Source organism: Heterodontus francisci, chromosome 7, assembly GCF_036365525.1.
Source record: "Heterodontus francisci isolate sHetFra1 chromosome 7, sHetFra1.hap1, whole genome shotgun sequence".
Lineage (NCBI taxonomy): Eukaryota > Metazoa > Chordata > Chondrichthyes > Heterodontiformes > Heterodontidae > Heterodontus > Heterodontus francisci.
The window spans coordinates 132,646,851-132,673,476 of NC_090377.1; the positions used below are offsets into that span (position 1 = coordinate 132,646,851).

The following is a 26,626-nucleotide window of genomic DNA, read 5'->3' on the forward strand; positions in this document are numbered from 1 at the left end:
TAAACCTAATTCCACTTTCCAGCTCTTGGTCTGTAGCCCCGCAGGTTATAGCACCACAGATGCATATCCAAGCTTTTGTTTAAATGCGATGAGGATTTCTGCCTCTAGCACCTTTTCAGGCAGTGAGTTCCAGACTCACGCCGCCCTCTGGGTGAGAAATTTATTCCTCAACTCCCCTCTCATCCTTCTACCAATTAATTTAAATCTGCCCCTGGTTATTGACCTTTGCTAATAGAAATAGGTCCTTCCTATCCACTCTATCAAGGCCCCTCATAATTTTATACACCTCAATTAAATCTCTGCTCAGCCTCCTCGGTTCCAAAGAAAACAACCCCAGCCGATCCAATCTTTCCTCAGAGCTAAAATTCTCCATTCCTTGCAACATTCTTATAAATCTCCTATACCCGCACTCGTGCGATCACATCCTTGTAATGCGGTGACCAGAACTGTATGCAGTAATCTAGCTGCGGTCTAACTCTTGTTTTACGCAGTTCCGTCTTTATATTCTAGGCCTCAGCCAATAAAGGAAAGTATCCCATATGACTTAACCACCTTATCTACCTGTCCTGCTATCCTCGGATCTGTGAGCATGCACTCCAGGGTTGCACTATTTCTCTTCACTTCTCAGAATCCTACCATATACTGTATATTTCCTTGCCTTGTTTGTTCTCCACAAATGCATTACCTCACACTTCTCCATATTGAATTCCATTTGCCACTTTTCTGCTCGCCTGACCACTCCAGTCTACAGCTTTCTTCCTCATTATCAACCACATGGCCAAATCTTTGATCTATTTGTTTACCTAAAGGATATTATGCTCTTAATACTTAGGTAAATGATAAAGTAAACATTTAGCTCTGATTCCTTGGCTCCTGTCACTCCTCACTGACTGACATCACTTTGAGTTTCCCCGCCATTTGCTTGGTATCAGCCGCTGCTCTCTCTGTCCGTTAATTTTAAATCTCTGGTACTTGGAGTTCCCGCACTTCTGAATCCAATAACTCCATTAAGGCTTCAAATTTGTTTTCATGTGGCTTGCTAATGGCATGACTCCACAGATATATCGATGCTGCACACAGGCAATTTTTGTAGAAAAACTTTTGTAACATTTCTGGTTTGCGAGCAAGAAATATGTGTAAAGCACCTGAAAGTTTCTCTTTGAACAGCTGATGTGGGATAGCAATGGTAGGAGTCCAAGTAATTTGGGATATTAGTTTGCTGCAAAACTAATATTAAATGAGTTCAGTAGGGAAAAGAGTGGCCTCAAAATGTACATGTTAAGAAGGGAAATTACAAATTTTTACACTAGTGAAACCAGTTTTTTAAATTCTTTCATGGGATGTGAGCATTGCTGGCAAGGTCAACATTTGTTGCCCATCCCTAATTGCCCTGAGAAATTTCTTTTACTACTGCTGTGGGCTGAACACTTGAATGTCAAAAAGACTGTTTGTTTTCTGATTTACTGTACTCCACCCTTAAGATAAAAAAGGAATTATAAAAACCTTTTTTCAGTGATATGGGTCATTGCTTCATTCAGTAATCCCTTTGGAAATGTGCATGTATGGGCTTCTGGTGTGGGCTAGATAGTGATGCCTCCTATGGAGAATAGCATGCTAACGCACATTATTGAGGCCTACTTATGAATAGTGGCCTACTTGATGAAGTACTGGTAAGTGCCATGCTTCTGTGGACCCCACTTCACAGTAATTCCATGGGAAGAGCAGAGTGAAGAATATGGTGTGTTCAAGGAAACATTTACCTTAAATCAAATTACCTTAATATACAGCAAACAACTTGAACAGCCTACTACTTATATAGTCACCACTACACTCCTGTTCCTCCTTGCTCCTCGGCACATAGAGTCCTAGAATGTTAGAGCACAGAACCATTTTGTTTTCTCTCCATGTGAGCCATAGTTTAATTCCACTCTCCTTGATCTCCATATTCTTTTTAATGATCTTTGAAGCAACTATTTAATTTCCTTTATAGAAATACTTGTGCACTCTGATGCAGTAATGATTTATGTTATTCCACATTCTAACAGTCACCTGTGTAAAGAACATTTTTCTAATATCACCTTACTCATTATTTTTTTATTTTATTTATTTAGAATATGATTGTAAAGTTATGCCCTTTCGTTACTGTCTTGCTAAGCAATGGAAACAAACCATCCATTGGAAGTCTTCATAATCTTGAAAACTTCTATCAGCTTACCATGCAACCTTCTCAGCTTTCAAGGGGAAAAAGAGCCTCAGCTTTTCAAGTCTTTCCTAACTTAATCTTTATCTGTGCTATCATCCCAGTGAATGTACCCTGAACCTTTCCCATTGTTTTTATATTCTTCCTGCAAGGGGTGCCCAAAACTATACATGGTACTCCCAAATGCAGCTTAACTAAGATCTGTCACATACTAAACATTTCCTCCTTGCCACATCTCTTCCTGCAACCTACATCTCTGAAAAGAAGGATTCAGTTTGCTTTTTAAGTGGTCTTGTCTATGTGTACTGCTACTTCTTAATAACTTGTGTATTTGCACATCAAGCTCCATCTGCGTAACATCATTTAAATCTTAGACTTTGAGGTGTACTTCATTTCCCTATTCTTGCTTCTAATTTCTCCATGTTGATTTGCACCTGCCAATCTGCCCATCTTGTTGTTCCTCCTGCACTCCTTCACTGTCATTGTTGCAATTTGCCATCATCCTCAATTTGGAGTTGTTAGCAAATTTCTATGTTCCTTCAATTCCCAAGTCTGAATTAATTTTGTTTATAGTGAATAAAAGCAGACCAACACAGCCTCCTGTGAAACGTCACATACAATATCTTTATAGGCAAAGAAACATCCTTCAAATCACAGAATTGTTAGTGCAGAAGGGGGCCATTCAGCCCATCGTGTCTGCACCGAAAGAGCAAATCCCTCAGTTCCATTCCCCTGCCTTCCCCCTATAACCCAGCACATTCTTCCTTTTCATATAACTGTCTAATTCCTTTTTGAATGCTTCAGTTGAACCTGCCTCTACCACATTCTCAGGTAGCGCCTTCCAGACCTTAACTACTCGCTGCGTGATAAACGTTTTTCCTCATGTCACCTTTGCTTCTCTTACCAAATGCTTTAAATTTGTGCCCTCTCGTTCTTGATCCTTTCACGAGTAGGAACAGTTTCTCTCGATCTACTCTGTCCAGACCCCTCATGATTTTGAATACCTCTGTGAATTCACCTCTCAGCTTTCTCTTCTCTAAGGGAAACAGTCCTAACTTCTCCAATCTATCTTCATAACTGAAATTCCTTATCCCTGGAACCATTCTTGTGAATCTTTTCTGTACTCTCTCCAATGCCCTCACGTCTTCCCTCAAGTGCGGCGCCCAGAATTGGTCGCAGTACTCCAGCTGAGGCTGAACTATTGTCTTATACAAGTTCAACATAACTTTCTTCATAACTTGTACTCTATGCCCTTATTAATAATGCCCAGGATACTGTATGCTTTACTAACCGCTGTCTCAACCTGTCCTGCCACCTTCAATGACTTATGCACATATACACCTAGGTCCCTCTGCTCGTGCACCCCCTTTAGAATTGTACCCTTTATTCTATATTGTCTCTCCAAGTTCTTCCGACCAAAATGAATCACTTCACATTTCTCTGCATTGAACATCATCTGTCACCTGTCTGTCCATTTCACCAACTTGTCTATGTCCTTTTGAAGTTCTTTACTATCCTCCTCACAGTTCACAATGCTTTCAAGTTTTGTATCATCTGCAAACTTTGAAATTGTGCCCTGTACATCAAGGTCTAGGTCATTAATATATATCAGGAAAAGCAAGGGTCCCAACACTGATCCCTGGGGAACTCCACTACAAACCTTCCTCCAGCCCAAAAAACATCCATTAACCACTACTTTGTTTCCTGTCACTCAGCCAATTTCGTATCCATGTTGCTACCGTCCCTTTTATTCCATGAGCGACAAGTTTGCTCACACGTCTGTTGTGTGGCACTGTATCAAATGCTTTTTGAAAGTCCATGTTACCACATCAACAGCATTGCCATCTCTGTTAACTCCTCAAAAAAACTCCAGCAAGTTAGTTAAACATGATTTCCTCTGGAGAAATCCATGCTGACTTTCCTTAATTAACTCACATTTGTCTATGTGACTATTGACTTTGTCCCAGATTATTTTTTCTAGAAGTTTTCCCACCACCGAAGTTAAACTGACTGGCCAGTAGGTGCTGGGCTTATCTTTACACCCTTTTTTGAACAAGGGTGTAACGTTTGCAATTCTCCAGTCCTCTGGCACCACCCCCGAGTCTAAGGAAGACTGAAAAATTATGGCCAGTGCCTCTGCGATTTCCACCCTCAGTTCCCTCAGTATCCTTGGATGCATCTCATCTGGCCCTGGTGCCTTATCTATTATAAGTACAGACAGCTGATCTAATACTTCCTCTTTGTCAATTTTAAACCCATCTAGTGTCTGACTTCTTCTTTCAAAATTGTTTGGGTTGATTCTTCTTCCTCAGTAAAGACAAATGCAAAGTATTCATTTAATACCTCAGCTATACCCTCTGCCTCCACGAGTAAATCCCCTTTCTGGTCCCTAATCGGCCCCACTCCTTCTCTTACCACCCTTTTACTATTTATATGCCTACAGAAAACTTTGGGCTTTCCTTTAATGCTAGCTGCCCGTCTCTCTTCATGCTGTCTCTTTGCTTCTCTCTTTGCCTTTTCACTTCCCCTCTGGACCTTCTATATTCAGTCTGGTTCTCAATAGTATTTTCTACCTAGCATCTGCATTAAGCACACTTTTTCTTCATCATCTTAATCTCTACTTCTTTTGTCATCCAGGGAGCTCTGGATTTGTTTGCCTTACATTTCCTCTTTGAGGGAACATACCTTTACTGTGCCCAAAATACCTCTTCTTTGAAGGTAGCCCATTGTTCATCTACTGGATTTACTGCCAGCTTTTGACTCCAATTTATTTGCCCCAGCTCCATTCTTGCCCCAGTGAAGTTGGCCTTCCCCTAGTTAATTATTATTACCCTGGATTTCTCTTTGTCCTTTTCCATAATCAACCTAAACCTTATGATACAATGATCACTATCCCCTAAATGCTCTCCTACTGATATTGATTCCCTTGGCCCACCTCATTCCCAAGAACCAGGTCTAGCAGTGCCTCCTTTCTCATTGGACTAGCAACATACTGTTGTCGAACGCACTCTAGGAACTCTTGCCCTTTACACTACAATTATCCCAGTCTATGTTTGGATAATTAAAGTACCTCATTATAACTATCCTATAATGTTTGCACCTCTCTGTAATTTCCTTGCAAATTTGTTCCTCCATGTCCTTCCCACTAGCTGGTGGCCTGTAGACTACACCGAGCAATGTAACTGCACCTTTTTTGTTCCTTAACTTCAGCCAAATTGATTCTGTCCTCGACCCCTCTGGGACATCCTTTTTCTCCAGCACTGCAATGCTCTTCTTAATCGATACCGCCACCCCTCCCCCTTTTTTCCCTTTCTTATCTTTCCTGAATACCTTGTATCCAGGAATATGTAACACCCAGTCCTGCCCTTCTTTGAGCCAGATCTCTGTTATAGCCACAATATCATATTTCCACATGGCAATCTGCGCCTGTACCTCAACCACACTCCATGCATTCACATACATGCACATTAACCCTGATTCAGACTTGTTATTGCTTTCTCCCTTACTCTGACCCCACCTAATAACTTACTATTCCCTACTCTCGTGCTATCTATCTCCCCTAGTATTCTGTGCACCTTGGTATTCCTCTCGAATACTTGCTCCTGGTTCCCACACCCCTGACAAGATACGAGTTTTGCTTCCCTCCAATCTGAGCTCCTTCTCAGGTTCCCATCCCCCTGACAATTTAATTTAAACCCTCTCCAACAGCACTAGCAAATCTCCCTGCGAGGATATTCATCCCAGCCCTGCTAGGATGCATCTTGTACAAGTCCCACCTGCCCAGAACCGTTCCCAATGTCTCAGAAATCTGATGCCCTCCCTCCTACACCAGTTCTCCAGCCATGTGTTCAATCACACAATTCTCCTATTCCTATGCTCACTTGCATGTGGGACTGGGAATAATCCTGAGATTACTGCTTTTGAGATCCTGCTTTTTAATCTCCTCGCTAGCTCCCTAAACTTTGCTTTCAGGACCTCATTCCCCCTTCTTACCTATGTCATTGGTACCAATGTGGACCACGACCTCTGGCTGTTCTCCCTCCCCCAAAAGAATGTCCTGCAGCCTCTCCCTGACCCTGGCACCAGGGAGGCACGTTTACTGCTGCAGAAACGTCTATCTATTCCCCTAACTAATGAATGCCCTATCACTACTGTTCTTCCACTCCTCTTCCTCCGTTCCTGTGCAGCTGAGCCACCTGTGGTGCCACAAACTTGGCTCTGACTGCACTCCTCTGAGGAACCAGCACCCTCACCAGTATCCAAAATGAAAAATTGATTAGCGAGTGAGGTCATATCAGGGAACACCTGCACTAGCTGCCTGGTTCTCTTAGACTGCCTGGCGGTCACCCATTCCCTGTCTGCCTGCATGCTCCTAACCTGTGGTGTGCCCATCTCCCTAAACGTACTATCCACGTAGTCCTCTGCCTCGCGGATGCCCAACAGTGACTGCAGCTGCCGATTGAGTTCCGAAACCCGGAGCTCAAGCTTCTGCAGCTGGTGACACTTCCTGCAGATGTGTTTGTCTCGGACACGTGGTGCATCCATGACTTCCCCACATTCCACTTAGCAGAACTGCCATGCCATACCTTAACTTTACAGACTATTTATTATAAGTAGAATAGCTTACCAGGCACTCGCCAAACAGCTCTTTTCACTGCACCGAAGCAAGAACCAAATACTGGAGGGTTAAAAAAGTAGAAAAATGGTGCGCACCCCCCCAATTCGCTACTCACCAAACTCGAATCCCCACAATCAGCTTACAGTTTGCACACTGTTTGCAGGTTGCACCCAGACCTCTGTATTTATACCTTTTGAAGCTGAAGCTGCAGCAACCAGCTGCTTAACTAATCAGCTACTCTGCAGTAGAGCCTGTTAATCCCTGCCTCAGATTGTAAGAAACTTACTTTACTTTCTTAACCCTACATTACTTTCTTAATCCTACTTTACCTTTCTTAACCCTACTTCATCTAGAGGGTAAATCCCAGTTAAATGCTAACTGCAGACCAGACTTTCATAAAGATAACACTTAAAATCCCCACTCACCAAACTCGAATCTCCACACTTAGCTTGCAGTCTGCACTCCGTTTTCTCCAATATTCACCTTCAGCATCACTGGTCACCCCATAAGTGGATCCTACATCCCTTTTGACCAGGAATTTACCGTTACCCAATATCTAGTTATATAACAGCAATGAAAACTTCTTGTTATCTGAACAGAATGCTGTAACTTGCATTTGTGTTTCCCCTATCTTCCAATAGGCAGACTAATTAAAAGTCTAGCAAGATGAGGCCAATATAAATCAACAAGCTGAATTATTTTTCATATGTAACAAAAACAAGAAATGCTGGATTCACTCAGCAGGTCTGGCAGCATCTGTGGAAAGAGAAGCAGAGTTAACGTTTCGGGTCAGTGACCCTTCTTCGGAACTGACAAATATTAGAAAAGTCACAGATTATAAACAAGTGAGGTGGGGGTTGGGCAAGAGATAACAAAGGAGAAGGTGCAGATTGGACCAGGCCACATAGCTGACCAAAAGGTCACGGAGCAAAGGCAAACAATATGTTAATGGTGTGTTGAAAGACAAAGCATTAGTACAGATTAGGTGTGAATATACTGAATATTGAACATCAGCAAGTGCAAACCTGAAGAAAAACAACCTGAAAAAAAACAGTGGGTAAGCAAACTGAACAAACTAAGATGAAATGAAATAAATGCAAAAAAAGATTGTAAAAAATGTAAAAAGGAATGCAAAAAAAAAGGAAGAAAAAATAACTAAAAATGACTGAAAAAGAAAGTAAAGTGGGGGGCTGTCATGCTCTGAAATTATTGAACTCAATGTTCAGTCCGGCAGGCTGTAGTGTGCCTAATTGGTAGATGAGATGCTGTTCCTCGAGCTTGCGTTGATGTTCACTGGAACACTGCAGCAATCCCAGGACAGAGATGTGAGCATGAGAGCAGGGGGGAGTGTTGAAATGGCAATTTTGCTTTTATTTTTCATATGTATTTGACAGTGACAATTTGCAGTGAACTACTGTTTTTTATAACACTCTTTGCTACCTAGAACAAAGCATGCTACACTGTCACTGTTACCAGGCTAAATGTGACTTTTCTGACCAGCTTTTGCACTGAATGTAGTCAGTGCTGCATTCATGGAGGGAGCTGTGTGTCATCAGATCTGGCTTTCTCATCAGATCTTGCAAACTGTGAAATGGACATAAAACCAAGGGCTTGTCCTCTGACTTTCACCCAGCTTGCAGTGTCCAGGGATTGACCAGCTGAACCACCAGTCACTGCCCTAACAAGTGGGGACTTCCTCAGAAGGTAAAGTCGCATGAAAGAAGTTTAATGTGACATGTAGGAAGTGTCATCCTAGGTAAATGCTTCGGCTGGACCTTATTTCTTATGTGTTAAGCCTTAATGTGCTTCCTCAGACTCTTGCTGTTAAACTGAAGTTAGCTACATTGTAATCTTCTAGTCTAAATTACCCATAGTCGTCCTCAGTTAAATGGTCAAAATTCCTAAAACATGACAGTGCGGTGCGGTGGTGGGGGAGGGGGTTTGCTTATACGAGCCAGTATATTTGATAAGACACTTCATTAGACTAAAATTAACTGAAAATCCTCTTCACTGTCTGGCCGAGACAAGTGGGCAATTTTATCAGTGGAGTAATTTCTCCAAATATGTGACTTTGTGTTACTGACAAAAAAAAAAATGTTTTAAATTGGCCAATGGCCCCCTTTTGCTGCCCCAAGTGGCTGCAGTTGCTGATGATGTAAGATTTACCTATGAACTTTTCAAAAAAAACCTTTTCGTTTGTAATCGGAATGCCAAATAGCAAAACATTCACCAGCATTTCACTAGGTTACTTATGTTACACCAGACTGCTATGTCCTTATTTTGTGTAGGCCACGATTTTGTTAAACAAACATACTGTTGTGCAGGCCCCCACCCGCCAAGAATGAGGCATATTAATTTTGTCATATGAACATTGATTTTAGGCTGCGTTTGCTGACAACGCTACCACTAGGTGGTGCTGCAGTGGCATCTGCACAAATGCAGCACGTGCCACTAAAACGTCACGGTCTGCGACTTCAGGCAGCTTTCAGGACTAAAGATGGCGCTGCACAAAGGCCGGAGGGAGCAGAGCGAGCGGGCCAGGGACGCGGGGCGAGCAGAGCGGGCCGGGGACGTGGTGGGGGTGGGGAGGGGAGCAGAGCGGCCGGAAAGAGCGGAGCGGCTGGTGAGAGCAGCGGGGGGAACGGAGCGGCCGGAAAGAGCGGAGCGGAGGCCAACCAGGCGCGTTGCCCGAAAATGCACACGTCAAGTGATGACGTCATCAGCGCATGCGCTAACCAGTCCTGGCAAGTCGGAACGCAGTGCACGCGCAGAAGCAGGAGCCTGTCTGCGCATGTGCGCAACTTGCCACAGACTGATGACGTCAGTGGCCGGCTGCTTTGTCAGGAATCACTTTGCTTTTAAATTGTTGCTGGGAAGAAGAGAAGGCCTGTTACAAGGTCTGCCAGACACTTAGCTGAAAAACATTTGCATACCAACAGACAGTGCTTGTGGAGACAAAAGGACACTGACATGTTCAACCCACAATGGTTTTGATCACCAGACATTGAAGGTGTAAGGAAGAGCATTCCAGAGACTGCTAAGGTGATATAATCCACAAAAGCCAGGACTGATTAAACCAGCTGGTCACGTGACTGTCTGGCTGGTCCAGGGTTTTTTGAACTAGCCACAGAGTTTTTGAACTCAGAAAAGACTGTTTGCTCCTGGAGTGAGAAGACCTCTCCTGTCTGCTCCCATCTCTTTCTCACAAGCCTCTGGACCCAGTGAGGACACGTGAACTTCAAGAAAGAAAAGTCTTCTACATCGAATAAGGTTTAAGAAGAATACTGGGCCCCAATGAAAAGCAAGACCGACCTCCAATCAAGGACTTTACAGCAAGCACAAAGAACAGTACTAAAACCATCTTCAGATATTGCCTCAAACCTTTCCACTTTATTTCTTCTCTTTTCTGTCTCTATCTGCATGTGTGTATCGCGTATGCATGCTAGTGTGGGCGCGTCGCGTATCCGTAGGCGTTAATTGAATTAGCGTTTAAGTTTAATAAAGTTCAACCTTTTTTCTTTAAACCTAAGAAAACTTGTTTGGCTAGTTTCTTTGCCTTATTAGTGAAGTTAGTGAACAAGGAAAGTTAGTGAACAAGGATTCACTAAGGGGGAGCTAAAAAAAAAACGGTGTGTTTAAAATTAAACCCTGTTACGGTAAGACCAGGTGAAGGCTGAGAGGGAACCCTAGACCCCTTTCTCACCTGATAGTAACAATACATACTGTAAATTAATGGTGTCGCCTGAATGCAATTTCTTTTTTTTTAGAACATTACAGCGCAGTACAGGCCCTTCGGCCCTCGATGTTGCGCCGACCTATGAAACCATCTGACCTACACTATTCCATTTTCATCCATATGTCTATCCAATGACCACTTAAATGCCCTTAAAGTTGGCGAGTCTACTACTGTTGCAGGCAGGGCGTTCCACGCCCCTACTACTCTCTGAGTAAAGAAACTACCTCTAACATCTGTCCTATATCTATCACCCCTCAACTTAAAGCTATGTCCCCTCGTGTTTGCCATCACCATCCGAGGAAAAAGACTCTCACTATCCACCCTATCTAACCCTCTGATTATCTTGTATGTCTCTATTAAGTCACCTCTCCTCCTCCTTCTCTCCAACGAAAACAACCTCAAGTCCCTCAGCCTTCCCTCGTAAGACCTTCCCTCCATACCAGGCAACATCCTAGTAAATCTCCTCTGCACCCTTTCCAAAGCTTCCACATCCTTCCTATAATGCGGTGACCAGAACTGCACGCAATACTCCAGGTACGGCCTCACCAGAGTTTTGTACAGCTGCAGCATGACCTCGTGGCTCCGAAACTCGATCCCCCTACTAATAAAAGCTAACACACCATATGCCTTCTTAACAGCCCTATTAACCTGGGTAGCAACTTTCAGGGATTTATGTACCTGGACACCAAGATCTCTCTGTTCATCTACACTACCAAGAATCTTCCCATTAGCCCAGTACTCTGCATTGCTGTTACTCCTTCCAAAGTGAATCACCTCACACTTTTCCGCATTAAACTCCATTTGCCATCTCTCAGCCCAGCTCTGCAGCCTATCTATGTCCCTCTGTACCCTACAACATCCTTCGGCACTATCCACAACTCCACCGACCTTCGTGTCATCCGCAAATTTACTAACCCACCCTTCTACACCCTCATCCAGGTCATTTATAAAAATGACAAACAGCAGTGGCCCCAAAACAGATCCTTGCGGTACACCACTAGTAACTAAACTCCAGGATGAACATTTGCCATCAACCACCACCCTCTGTCTTCTTTCAGCTAGCCAATTTCTGATCCAAAGCTCTAAATCACCTTCAACCCCATACTTCCGCACTTTCTGCAATAGCCTACCGTGGGGAACCTTATCAAACGCCTTACTGAAATCCATATACACCACATCCACTGCTTTACCCTCATCCACCTGTTTGGTCACCTTCTCGAAAAACTCAATAAGGTTTGTGAGGCACGACCTACCCTTCACAAAACCGTGCTGACTTGCTTCGGTTGGACTCCAGTTTGACCCATATCCATTGAAGCACAGCATCTCCTTTGCTTTTTGGGCATGCAGGAATATGGAGAGTTCATTGACACAGTGTTCCCCAAAATTTCTGTGTCTAAAGTATTGTGCGCTGTTGTATATGCTTTGTGGAGTAGTTTTAGCTTTAATTAGGTACAGGCTTGAGCTCAAACATGACCCCTTTTTCCATTGGAAGCTAGCTAATTTCATTGGAAGGTTTTCACTCATGTTCGAAACACAGAACCATAGAAAAGTTACAACACAGACAGAAGCCATTCAGCCCATCGTGTCTGCGGCAGCTGAAAAAACTGGCTGCCCATTCTAATCCCACCTTCCAGCACCTGGTCCGTAGCACTTCAGTTGCAGGTCCAGGTACCTTTTTAATGAATTAAGGGTTTCTGCCTCCACCACCTATCTGGACGGCAAATTCCAGACACCCACCACCCTCTGGGTGAAAAAGTGTTTCCTCATGTCCCCTCTAATCCTTCTACCAATCACCTTAAATCTGTGCCCCTGGTAATTGACCTGTCCGCCAGAGGAAACAGGTCCTTCCTGTTGACTCTATCTCGGCCCCTCGCAAATTTGTACACCTCAATTAAGTCACCCCTCAGCCGCCTCTGTTCTAAGGAAAACAACCCTAGCCTATCCAATCTTTCCTCATAGCTGCAATTTTCAAGCCAAGGCAGCATTCTTGTAAATCTCCTCTGTACTCTGTCCAGAGCAATTATGTCCTTTCTTTAATGTGGTGAGCAGAACTGTATGGAATACTCCAGCTGTGGCTTAACCAGCGTTTTATACAGTTCCAACATTGCATCCCTGCTTTTGTATTTTATACCTCAGCCAATAAAGGAAAGCATTCCATATGCCTTCTTCGCTTTATCTACCTGTCCTGCCACCTTCAGGGACCTGTGAACATGCACTCCAAGGTATCCCACTTCCTTTACCCCTCTCAATATCCTCCCGTTTATTGTGTATTCCCTTGCTTTGTTCGCCCTCCCCAAATGTATTACCTCACACTTCTCTGGATTGAATTCCATTTGCACTTTTCTGCGCAGCCATGGAGTTATACAGCACAGAAACAGGCCCTTCGGCCCATCGTGTCTGTGCTGGCCAGCAAGTACCTATCTATTCTAATCCCCTTTTCCAGCACTTGGCCCGTCCAAACCATTGATATCATTCTGGAGTCTACAGCTATCCTCTTCACTATCAACTACAAGGCCAATTTTTGTGTCATCTGCACATTTCCCAATCATGCCTCTCAGATTTAAGTCCAAATCATTAATATATACCACAAACAGCAAGGGGCCAACACTGAGCCCTGTGGAACACTATTGGAAACTGCTTTCCATTCGCAAAATAGCTTATAATTTAATACTTTCTTGTGGAAATGTTTTTGGAGTCCCTCTGGATTTCATTCGTAATGTTGAACTGCACCCAGCCCCTTTCTCTTTGAAAATTGGGTGGTGTTTGTGTTGCTCTCGAGAAACGTTATCTATAGGGAAGAGAGATGTATCTTTCCTACAGAAATAAAATTATCTTATTATGTTATGTCTCAGTAGCTGAAATCTAAAGAATTAATGTTTGAGAACCTTTGTCCATGAAATCCCTTGAGACATAATGTTGGAGTCTGTGAGATTGACCATTTTTACAGTGAAGCCAGGCTGTATCTATGTTTTAAGTTCCCAAATATCTCCTGTGTTTTAGAAATACTTGTTGAATGTGATGTATGTAAAAAAATATCTTAACAGACAATAATACAAATTGGATATACTTCAGGGGAGAGGCTGAATCTAGAGCACCCACTTTTGCTACAGAACCTGCTTTGGTCTCGTAGCCTGTACTTCAACATCTTCCATTTGTATAGCCCCCTCAGTATATATAAAAAAAAAGGCCAAGACAAATAGACAATCCCAGATTGGTGCATGTAAAATGAATGTCAAACAAGGGAAGGAGATATGATCGAATTCTGTAGTCTTAATGAGGAACCTCTATGTAAAGTTTTACAAGGATTTTTTAAGTTTTAAAAATGACTGACTGATTTATTGGTGATGGCTTATTATTTAATACTTCGTATTAATAGCATGTAACAAATCTATAAGATTTAGAATGTGCTTGGTTTCATCCTGAGTTTCTGTTGGTGTCTGACCACTGGGAGTAGCAGCGGTACTCCTACAATTACATTTGGCAACTATCAGTTAGGTTGGAGAAAAATCAGTGAGAGGTGCTGCTGATTTCTGTTCAGTGAGTCCTACAGAAAAGCAAGAGAATACATGTGCATGCAGTAAGGTCAATTGGAGTCTGCTGTGAAGCCCTCCACAGTCGAGTAAGTTGCCTATGTTCACTAGGATTGCACATGATGGGCGACTTAAATGAGGTACGGTAGGGCTACAGGTGCCTGTGGAACGATCATGATTTGGCATTTAGTTGAAGAGTCATTTACGGCACAGAAGGAGGCCATTTGGCCATTGAGTCCATGCCAGCTCTCCATGGTGCTATGCTGGCAGTCTCACTCCTTGGTTCGATCCCCGTGGCCCTGTAAGTCTATTTCTCTCAGGTGGCCATCCAACTTCCGTTTGAAGTCATTGATCGTCTCCATTTCCACCACCATTGTGGGCAGCAAGTTCCAGGTCATTACCAGCCGCTGCGTAAAAAAGTGCTTCCTGATATTCCTTCTGCATCTTTTGCCCAAAACTTTCAATCTGTGTCCCCTAGTCCTTGTACCATTTGTTAATGGGAACAGCTTTTCCTTGTCTAACTTATCTAAAACAGTCATAATCTTGTACACTGTTATTAAATCTCCCCTCAATCTCCTTTTGCTTCAAGGAGAACAAACCCAGCTTTTCCAACTTAAACTAGTAACTAAAATCCTCGATCCCTGGACCCATTCTGGTACATCTCTTCTGCCCCCTCTCAAGACCCTCACATCCTTCCTGAAGTGTGGTGTCCAGAACTGGATACAATACTCGAGTTGGGGCCTAACCAAAGCTTTATAGACATTCAGCATAACTTCCCTATTTTTGTACTCAATGCCTCTATTTATGAAATATCCTATATGCTTTACTAACCACTCTCTCAATATGTCTTGCCACCTTAAAAAAACATTGCACATGCACCCCCAGGTCCCTCTGTTCCTGCACACTCTTCAGAAATGTGTCATTAAGTATATATTGCCTCTCCCTATTCCTTCTGCCAAAATGCAGCACCTCACAAAGAACAGTACAGCACAGGAACAGGCCATTCGGCCCTCCAAGCCTGTGCCGATCTTAATGCCTGTCTAAACTAAAACCTTCTGCACTTCCGGGGACCGTATCCCTCTATTCCCATCCTATTCATGTATTTGTCAAGATGCCTCTTAAACGTTGCTATCGTACCTGCTTCCACCACCTCCCCCGGCAGCAAGTTCCAGGCACTCGCCACCCTCTGTGTAAAGAACTTGCCTCGCACATCCCCTCTAAACTTTGCCCCTCGCACCATAAACCTATGTCCCCTAGTAACTGACTCTTCCACCCTGGGAAAAAGCTTCTGACTATCCACTCTGTCCATGCCACTCATAACTTTGTAAACCTCTATCATGTCGCCCCTCCACCTCCGTCGTTCCAGTGAAAACAATCCGAGTTTATCCAACCTCTCCTCATAGCTAATGCCCTCCATACCAGGCAACATCCTGGTAAACCTCTTCTGTACCCTCTCCAAAGCCTCGATATCCTTCTGGTAGTTTGGTGACCAGAATTGCACGCAATATTCTAAGTGTGGCCTAACTAAGGTACAGCTGCAGCATGATTTGCCAATTTTTATACTCTATGCCCCGACCGATGAAGGCAAGCATGCCGTATTCCTTCTTGACTACCTTATCCACCTGTGTTGCCACTTTCAGTGACCTGTGGACCTGTACGCCCAGATCTCTCTGCCTGTCAATACTCCTAAGGGTTCTGCCATTTACTGTATACTTCCCACCTGTATCGGATCTTCCAAAATGCATTACCTCATATTTGTCCGGATTAAACTCCATGTGCCATTTCTCCGCCCAAGTCTCCAACCAATCTATATTCTGCTGTATCCTCTGACAATCCTCATCACTGTCCGCAACTCCACCAACCTCTGCGTCCTCCGCAAACTTACTAATCAGACCAGCTACATTTTCCTCCAAATCATTTATATATAATACAAACAGCAAAGGTCCCAGCACTGATCCCTGCGGAACACCACTAGTCACAGCCCTCCATTCAGAAAAGCACCCTTTCACTGCTACCCTCTGTCTTCTATGACCGAGCCAGTTCTGTATCCATCTTGCCAGCTCACCTCTGATCCCATGTGACTTCACCTTTTGTACCAGTCTGCCATGAGGGACCTCCTTAATCCTGTTTGCCAATGACTTTTCATGACCCCTTTTAGCTCTCCTGACTCCTTGCTTAAGTTCCTTCCTACTTTCTTTATATTCCTCAAGGGCTTTGTCTGTTCCCAGCCTTCTAGCCCTTATGAATGCTTCCTTTTTCTCTTTGACTAGGCTCACAATATCCCTTGTTATCCAAGGTTCCCGAAACTTGCCAGTATTAAATTCCATCTGCTACCTTTCTGCCCATTCTGCTCGCCTATCTGCCCTCTTTCGGTGGTTCATATCATCCTTACTGTTTGCTGTCAGTGGCAAATTTTGAGATTCTACTCTGTATTCCAAGATCCAAGTAATTTATGTATATCAAAAAAGCAGTGGTCCCAGCATTGACCCTTAGGGAACACCACTGTCTACCATCCTCCAGTCTGAAAAACAACCATTTACTGCGAGTCACTGTTTTCTATCCTTAAGCCAATTGGACACTGACCCTCCTATTCCATGAGCTCCAATTTACTTAACCAGCCTTTTATGTGGTTTTGGCAAAATTTGTTGTGGGGGTCGGGGGGCTTGCTGCTGTGGTGGGAAACCCTAAAATTCAAGAAAATGTTTCAAGTATGTAGCCTGTACTTTAATTGGAGTTTTGCTTCAGTTTTGAAGACAAATTAATGTAGATTTCACTGCAATGGGTATTAAACATTCATAATGGTCTGAAATGCAAGGCATGGAATTAAACAATAATCATCAAGCCTACTTTCCATTACTCTGTAACCAGCCCTATAATGAATCAATTCCCATTTATTTAATTTCCTGAAAGAAAGTTCTGCATAATTGCTTGTTCACCCTTTAAATTAGTCGAGCAAAACTCCCCATAATTCAAGCCTGATTGGTTGTTTTCGATAGATGGTGTTTCCATGATCTCAACAGTGCAGGAACCAGCAAAGTATTTGATAATCTCTAACTTTTAATACATCATAGCTCAGCCAGTGTGTTTGAAAGGGTTTCTCTCCATTTTTAACTTTGGACACTTAAGCTCTTGTTTAATGTCATTGATTTCTTCTTTTCCAGATTGCAAAATTACGTCAACAGCTTCAGCGCAGCAAACAGAGCAGTCGGCATCATAGAGATAAAGAGAGACAATCTCCTTTCCATGGCAACCATGCAGCCATTAACCAATCACAGGTAAGATCACACAGGTGCCAGGTGTGTCATGTTAGCTAAAAGCAAAATACTGCGGATGCTGGAAATCTGAAACAAAAACAAGAAATGCTGGAATCACTCAGCAGGTCTGGCAGCATCTGTGGAAAGAGAAGCAGAGTTGACGTTTCGGGTCAGTGACCCTTCTTCGGAACTTCGGAACCCAGTTCCGAAGAAGGGTCACTGACCCGAAACATCAACTCTGCTTCTCTTTCCACAGATGCTGCCAGACCTGCTGAGTGATTCCAGCATTTCTTGTTTTTGTGTCATGTTAGCTGTATCCCCAGGAATCAGAAGTGTATTTCAGGTACAGATAGCAACAAAAGTTTCCAGTCTTGAATTTTCAGAAGACCTGTTAGTATTTAAAAGGAGAAGGTATTGAATACTTTTTTTCCAGGATTAGTTTTTTTTTAAAGCTACTTTCTCAGTTTTGTCTTTCCGACACTCTGTGTCATTTACCATCTGCAGCACAGAAATAGGCTTTCCTAATCCCGGGCCTTCATCAGTGAAAGTCTAAAACTATCCATTTGGTGCCTTCAGGTGGAATGGCAGCTGAAAGTTTGTCCCTACAATCCCATGAGGGAGCTGTACTGAGATCCAGGTCTTTGAGATGAAAACAATTTGAAGTCAACATCATTACCATTGTAACAAGTATTGTGACAAAGAGCTTTGCTGCAGTAAGGCAAATCACTATGGCTGGGCAGTCTTTGATGCAGTTTGGTACAGTGAGCTCCTATCTTCCAGCTGCAGAGCTACTGAATTTCTCAACCTACCAAAATAGTCCTGGTCCAGTTTGCTTTGGTCGGGTAAGTTTTTTTTACTGTATGCTTGCACCTGACCTTGGTGGGCACTTCCTGCTGCACCAGCCATTCTTGTGCTATCCCTGAATGAGACTGGCAATTAGTACCAAACTATTGGCAGACTGAACTGTGTTGTGTCTTCCCCCCCCCTCCCTCCCCCCACAAGTTCATTTTACTTCAGCCTTTCAGGAGACTTGCAGGAGGAAATGTTTTTCTCAATCTGGTGTTTGCTTCTCTCCTCTGAATATGAAAGTGGTGAGTCCAAGGCCCGCTCCAGGACTTAAGCATAGACTCTCAGCTGACACTACAATGTAGCACTGAGAGAGTGCTGCATTGTCGGAGTTGCTGTCATTCAGGTTAGACGATATGTATCTGGTCTCGATTCAAATCCCACTTTTGGAGATGTTTGAAGCATTTGCAACTATCTTCAGCCAGAAATGCCAAATAGATAATCCATCTCTGCCTCCCCCTGGGGTCCCCAGCATAATAGATGCCAGTTTTGAGCCAATTCAATTCACTCCATGTGTTATCAAGAAATGGCTAAAGATTGTGGGCTTTGACAACATCTCGGCACTAGTACTGAAGACTTGTGCTCCAGAACTAGCCCTGCTTCTAGCCAAGCTGTTCCAATACAGCTACAATTTTGGCAACTACCTGACAATGTGGGAAAATTGGCCAGGTATGTCCTGTCCACAAAAAGCAGGACAAATCTAATTTGGCCAATTACCGCCCCATCAGTCTACTGTCCATCATCGGCAGAGTGATGCAAGGGGTCGTTGACAATGCTATCGGGCAGCACTTACTCAACAATAATCTGCTCACTGGCGCTCAGTTTCGGTTCCACCAGGAACACTCAGCTCCAGACCTTGTCACAGCCTTGGTCCAAACATGGACAAAAGAGCTGAATTCCAGAGGTGAGGTGAGAGTGACTGCCCATGACATCAAGGCAGCTTTTGACCAAGTATGGCATCAAGGAGTCAATGGGAATTGCTTGGGGTTGGGGGGTGTTGGTGGTGGGGTGGGTGGGGAGGAAGTTCTCCATTGGCTGGAGTCATACCTAGCACAAAGGAATATGGTTGTGGCTGTTGGAGGATAATCATCTCAGCCCCAGGATATCGCTGCAGGAGTTCCTTGGTGTAGTGTCCTCGGCCCAACCATCTTCAACTGCTTCATTAATGACCTTCCCTCCAACATAAGGTCAGAAATGGAGATGTTTACTGATCGCACTATGTTCAGTTCTATTCACTTGATGTTTCGAATCACTTATGATTCTTCTTCAGAACCTGATTCGGGATGTGCAATAAAGGCTGGCCTTTCCAGCGATACCCACATCCCAGGAAAATTTTTTTAAAAAGTGCCTCCTCCTTTTAACTTTTTTCTTATAGTAGAACAGTGTCATGCCAATTAAACTTCTGGTCCAACAAGTGTTAACACTAAAAATAATAAAGACAAAATGCTGGAAATACTCAGGTCAGGCAGCATCTGTGGAGAGAAAAACAGTTAACGTTTCAGGTCTGTGACCTTTCATCAGTGGTGTTAACATTACCGAACTGATCAGTAGATTTGTACATATGACATGCATTTTACAGACCATCAAACTTCAATTCTGGCCTCTTACACACCCCTATTTTCCATAACCATTGATGGCTGTGCCTTTAGCTGCCTAGACCCTAAGCTTTGGAACTTCCCACGCTAAACCTTTCCACATCAGTACTTCTCTGTCCTCAAAAGACACTCCTTCAAATGTACCTCTTTGCCCGAGCTTTTGGTCATCTGTCCCAATATCGGTTTGTGGCTCAGTGTCAAATTTAATTTGATGGTGCTCCTCTGATGTGCCTTGGGACATTTTCCATGTTAAAGGCTTATTTAATGCAAGTTGTTGCTGTAACTTGTTCTCCTGTGGCTTAATTGAACTGCTTGAGGCATGGGAAAGATGAGCATGTAAGGACAGGTATAGTGATCTGAGTTTAAAAGACATAATTGTCTTCATTCATGTTTCAAATTTTAGACGTATCGGCAGCTGTCCAGAAGATCGAAAATATTGTGTTTTGAGAAAGTTAGTAGTGGTTTGGCTTACTTGTTGCATCTGTTAACCTGTGACATTCATTCTGCATAGTGAAGCATCATTGCATATAGTCGGGTGATCATTTTTTCCCGCCATAATGGATCTTGCTCACAGTTGTCCAAGTTTTAGTTTATTTGCCTTCTCACAAGACCACTTGTATAGTTGTCGAGCTCTCTCGCCAAATATAAATATGTTCATATGTACTCTGCCCAATGGTTAACAACAGTTTTATTTCTCATGCTTTGCTCTATGCTGGAAAGTACCAAGTGTTCCCTGAGTTGGTGATTTCTGTCAGCATTGCGAAAAAAATCCAAGCAAGTCGATTGAAAGCAATGAGTGAGACCACCGTCATAGGAAGAATCACAAAAGTATGTCCCACTTGTTAAGTTGTCAGAAGGGACTGGGTGCTGCAGTGGTTTAGCATTCTGTACTTTTCACCTCCGGGTTTGCATCTGGAACCAGATAAGGCTGCTATGTGAAATTAATTCGGGTAGTCCCACCCCACAAAAACTGCCCATTATTCAAGCACAAATCACCACTCACTTAGGCAACAAGAATGGAGACTATGGGAAATAGGATGCAATAAGAGTGCTGTTTTAATAGTGCATGTTGGGTCATGGATGTGATGCTGCAGTTGAGTGGGGTGAACTTTAATCTGTTTCTGGCTATAGTGTATTTTGATCTGTGAGTGTTTGCTGGTACAGCGTACTCAAAGTGTGAACATTCTATTCTCCAGCAGTAATCTAACTTGTATTGAAAACTGCCATTGGTATTGGTATGCAAGACTGGATTAGGTTTAGAGTTGGACCCTAGGGAGACCCTTCTTTGGGAACCAGAATTACTAGCAATTAATTCTCTTTAATCAGTGTACTTAGTAAATCAGGATCAAAGTCAGACTTCATAATTTTGTTCATGCTACTTTTGTGCAGCATTAACCTATGTTTACATTTACCATGTGAGTAAAATTTCAAAGTTGTTAATCATTTATTGAATGCAGTAGTACACACATAGAGCAGGTACTGTGGTTTAATATGGGTTTATCACTGCTTCATTTGTATTAAAAAGTTAGCATGTTGCTGATTTCTTTCTAAGAAATAGAATATATGTGTTATTTGATACTATTTCATGGGAATGAATGGGAATTGTAGTCAATAAGATGGCTAGTCAAATCCAGTCATTTTCCAACAGCTTTTTCTTCCATTTTTGCTTATGCTATGAGCTTTCTGGTGTTTCAAGGTTGGAATATGTGTCAATTCAAGGTTACTTACTTTCAATCTTTAGAGTCTTCCCCTAGTTCTGCAGGTATAAGTACAGCCAAATATAGCATTAATATTAATGTGTAAGTTCCCCTCCAAGTCACACACCATCCTGACTTGGAACTATGTCACCGTTCCTTCACTGCTGCTGGATCAAAACCCTGGAATTCCCTCCCTAACAGTACTCCGGGTGTACCCGCACCTGATGGACTGCAGCAGTTCAAGAAGGCAGCTCACTGCCACCTTTTTGAGGGCAATTAGGGATGGGCAATAAAGGCTGGCCTTGCCAGCGATGCCTATAATCCGATGAAAGAATTTTAAAAACGCTTTCAAACTTCCTTTCAAATCTATATAGTTTAAACCCAGTTGTAACTGTTATCTTTATTAAGGGTTCATTTATATTTAAGGAAGTTGAAACCAAAATGAGTTGTGCTTTTTGTGTGTTGCTTAATTTAAATTATCTGAAATTCCCACTTAATGTTTGCATTACTTAATTCAACTTATTGGATGATTCAAATTTGTAATGCAAAACACTTTCAAATTATTAAGAGTCAGTAGTACTCATGTCGCTAAGATACCAGTTCTGGGTGTCTGTTTAAAAGGACAGTTAGTATATTGAACTTCTGAAAAGTTGACATAACTGGGAAGAGAAAAACCTTTATGTTGTTTCTGATGCCATTTTCTAAAGTACACTAGCATTTGGTTATTTGTAGAGAACAGATAAAAATGGTGCTGTTGAATGTAATTTTGATGCATGTTAATTTATAGCAATTGAGTATTTAATTGTGTTGGGCTGGTGGGCATTAACTGGAGATTCACTTGAGCTCCTATCTGTAGGAGCAGACTGAAACTATGGTTGTTGGGTGAAGGAAGTACTTGTTTGTAACGTGTATCTCTGTAAATAAAAGCTTACCTGTGTAAAGATTAGGCTCCAGTTCTATACTCACTGCCTGGCTTTTCTGGAATAGAACATTGTTTGGTATCAGTTGGTAGGTGCATGTGGACCAAGAAGGTCCTAGGTTTAACCAGTCAATTTGAGTCAATTGCTTCCAGCTGGTACAACAGAAATAAGCCATGATTGCCATTACCAATTCCTGATTGGTGAGGTTGCAAATAATATGATTGGACCTGATACACTGACCAGGGAGGGGTGGAATCTCTGACCAGAGAACAGAGTTTGTGGCAGGGGCCAAAGTCAGTGGCTTCAGTCTTCCCAATGTTTAACGAGAGGAAATTTATACTTGTCAGAGAAGTAGTCTGGTAACATATGGGGGTGTGAAGAGACAAGAGGGTGGTGGAGAGATAGAGCTGGGTCTTATCAGTGTACTGTAGCACCTGATGCTGTGTCTTCACCAAAGGGCAGCAAGTATATTAAGAGAATTGGGCCCAGGCTAGATCCTTGAGGGACTCCAGTGGTACCAGTACGAGGACAAGAAGAGATGATTGCTGGTGAATTTCTGGTGAAGGCTGTATAAATAAAGGTGGAATGAGGCAAGCGCAGTCCCATCGAGCTGGATAGCAGTGGACTGGTGTTGGAAGAGGATGATGTGCGTCAAAGGCTGCAGAGATTGACGTCTTCTCAAAGACTGCAGAGAAGTCAAGAAGGACATGGAAGGATAGTGGAGGTCATTGTACTATCATTTATGAATTTCATTAGGGCTGTTTCAGTGCTATATTTGATTGGAGAGATTCAGACAAGGAGTTGGAGGGAAGATGGGCATGAATTTGGGAGGAGACATTGCATTCAAAGGACTTTGGAGAGGAAGGGAGGTTGGAGATAGAGCGATTGTTTGCAAAGCTAGAGGCGTCAGTGTTTTTTTTTGAATAGTGGGATATTTTTGCAAGAAAAAAACAAACTGTGGAGGGCATTCATTTTACAAGCCAGGTAGCATATGGGCTAGGATGGAAAATTGCATGCTCAGCAGTTATGTGAAAATAGCATCAATTAAAAAGAGAGACTTGCATTTATATAGTGCCTTTCACGACTACTGGACGTCTCAAAACACTTTACAGCCATTGAAGCACTTTTTGAAATGTAGTCACTGTTGTAATGCAGGAAAGAGTAGGAGGTGGGCTCTTGAACAACATAAGTTCAGAGTGGGCATGGGTAGAGTTAAGAGAGAAGTTAAACATAATGCAGAATCAGTGCTTGGGTAGCGGGTGAGCTTTGGGGGAAGGCAGTTATTACAGAGGCAGCTAAGTGAATGGTCTCAGTCTTAGTAGCAAAGAAATCCATTAGCTCCTCGCAATTCTTGGTGAGGGGAGAGAGGTTTAAGGAGATGGTTAGTAGTGGGGAAAAGAAGCCAGGGTTATTTTTGCTTCCCAGGATGATCCTGAAGTAATGAGCAGTTTTGGCAGAGGAGAGGAGGGCTTGATGGTACTTGATGTGATCCAGCCAGATTGGCGATGGCTGTTTAAACGGGTTGTGCATCCCTTGGGCCTAAGTGAGCGAATATAAAACCAAAACTGGTGACATGATCTGGTTGAGAGAGAGAGAGTCAGGGCTTTACAGGGGATAAGGACATCAAGGGTGGCAATGAGGGAGTGTTTAAGAGATCAGCTTCAGAAATATTTTGGCGAATGGAAGGTGAAAAGCTAGCAAGTTGGGAGGTTGAAACAATTGTTGAAAGTGACTTGGGGGAGGGGTGGGGTTAGTTTTCCAGGGCTGGATGCAGAAGGAAAGGGATAGATGAATGTGGGTGGTGATGGTCATAGAGTCATACAGCACAGAAACAGGCCCTTCAGTCCATCGTGTACATGCTGGCCATCAAGCACCTATCTATTCTAATCCCATTTTCCAGCACTTGCCCATAGCCTTGTATGCTATGGTGTTTCAAGTGCTTGTCTAAATGGATACAAGGATTGGCCAGAGATAACAATGTCATTGATGGCCGTGGGAGTAGCTAAGCAACATCAAATGATCAGGTGACTGAGTATGGGCAGGAGAATTTATCCAGAAGTAGTAGTTAGGGAAGGACCAGAGGGCAGTGAAATCAGAGGAGAGAGGACAAGCCTAATTGAAATGAAGATTTAAATTACTGAGGATGAGGAGTTGCTCAGTGCAAAGATTGAAGAAAAGAGGATATGTCAGTGAGAATCTTTAGGGCGGGGGGGGTGGGGCTGATGGTGCAGTAGAGATGAGGATTTTAAAGGAGAGTTGAGGGAGTGAAATAAGGTGAGGTGCTTGAAGGATGAGAAGATGCCAGAGGAGAAAGCACGGTGTGGTTTGGAGATCAGGGCCACCGCCGCCACGGTTGTTTGGGTGGGGCAGAGAGTAGAAAGTAAAGCCACACAGGTTGGCTTCATTAAAGGGGGAGGTGTTACTCCCTGTAAGCCAAGTTTCAGTCAGTGGCATAATAGTGTAATTATCCACAATAAGGTCATGGATGGCAAGGAAGTTGTTTGTGAGTGAATGGAAATTCTGAAGGGCCATGCAGAGAGTGGTGGTGATTGTTGATCTACTGCGTAAGTCCAAGGGAGAAATTCTAGATTGAATGCATGCCATAAGAAACGGGGTTGCTGAGGTTAACCACCACACCCCCCTCCCCCACAGCATGCACACTCCGTGTGAAGGCTAGCAAAAAAGGACACGGCAGATGTGGTTGCTGCTCGTAAGACTGTAGCAACTGGTGACTCAGTGAGCTCTTTGTAGAAAGGTAAGAGAGACACAGAGGTTAGCTGTGGGCTTATCTGTGGCTGGATTTGGGTAGGAATCGGGGGAAGCCATGTACCCTAGACGGGGAAAGGAAAGGTGATGAGATGGAAGAGGAAGAGCCATGACAGGCCAAAGAGATGATAAAGGATAAAATTAATGGGCTGGAATGTCAGCCAAAATATCTTCATAAATTGACATAGAATTCTTTAGTGCAGATTAGAAGAGATGTCCTAGTTGGAAAGCTATAAAAAGCAACAAAAACAGAAAAAACTTTTTTAAAAAAGGTGCCAAAACGGAATATGAAACAAAACCTGCAAGTGCTATCAAAGCTAACAGCAAAGGTTTCTGTAAATATAAGAGAATGAGTGTGTGAAAGGGAATTAAAAACCGATGCAGGCAGGACTATAATCGGCAATAACGGCAGACTCGTTAAATGAATTCTTTGTATCCATTTCACAGTGGAGAAAGAGGACAAAATAACCAGCAGTTCAAGGGAAGGATTTTGGTGGATTTAATGTAAGAAAGTGGTAACTGAGAAAATAATGGGACTTAATCCAGGCTTGCATTTGCCTACCTTATTTCCTCAAATCCTTGGAGTAGGGATTGAACCCATGATCTGACACGGGAGAATTGTTTATCCATGATTGCACATGACACTAGGTTTGAAGGCATAGTAAATTTAGTAGATGAGAGCAGAAAGTTACAAAAGGACATAGACTATGGAGTAGGCAAAACAGGCAGATGGAGTTCAATGTAAGGACGTGTGATGTCATCTACTTCGGATCTGCGGTAAACAAATCAGTACATGCTGGGTGAGAGACTAGGAGCTATGGAGAAGCAAAGAGGTTTGGTTGTCACTTTAAGCATGTGCACAGGTACAAAAAGCAACCGCTAAATGGAATGTTGATTGTTGACCTTAATCTCAAGGGGGCTGGAATAGAAACAGAAGGAAGTGTTGCTTCAGTTATGCAGAGCATTGGTCAGATCACATGTAGAATACCGTTCAGATCACTTCTGGGTACTGCAAGCTCAAGAAAGGTATTTTGATACTGGAGTGGGTGCAGTCCAGCTTTACTGGAAGGTTACCTGGTTTAAAGAGTTGAATGTGAGGAATGGTTTTATAGATTTGCTTCATATTCCCTTGAGTTTATGTGGTTAAGGGGGTGATCTAATCAAAGTGTTTAAAATGATAAAGGAATTTGATAGCGTGGATACAGAGAAACCTTTTCCTATGATGGAATGCAGATCAGTAGGGCATAAGCTTCAATGTAGAGCCAGGCCATTTAGTAGTGAAATCAGGAAGTCTATCTCTTTCTCTCTCACTCCACCTCCGCCACCCCCCCCCCCCCCCCCACCCCTCTCTCTCTTTCTGTTCCCCCCACCCCTCTCTCTCTCTCTCCCTCCCTCCCCCTCCTTCCTTCTCTCTCTTGTTCTCAAAATGCTGTGGATGCTAGGTAAATTGAAATTTTCAAGACT

General features: G+C 43.1%; 1 protein-coding gene across 3 annotated transcripts in view; it reads left to right on the forward strand.

Annotated features, from left to right (window-relative positions):
* The window catches only part of LOC137372328 (protein FAM117B-like), a 308,596-nt gene that overhangs the window by 167,127 nt on the left and 114,843 nt on the right, over positions 1–26,626 (forward strand). For all 3 annotated transcript variants that reach the window (XM_068036179.1, XM_068036178.1, XM_068036177.1), the window contains one exon: positions 17,246–17,359. In XM_068036179.1, the coding sequence (XP_067892280.1) occupies positions 17,246–17,359 (114 nt within the window). The remainder of the gene's footprint in view (positions 1–17,245; positions 17,360–26,626) is intronic.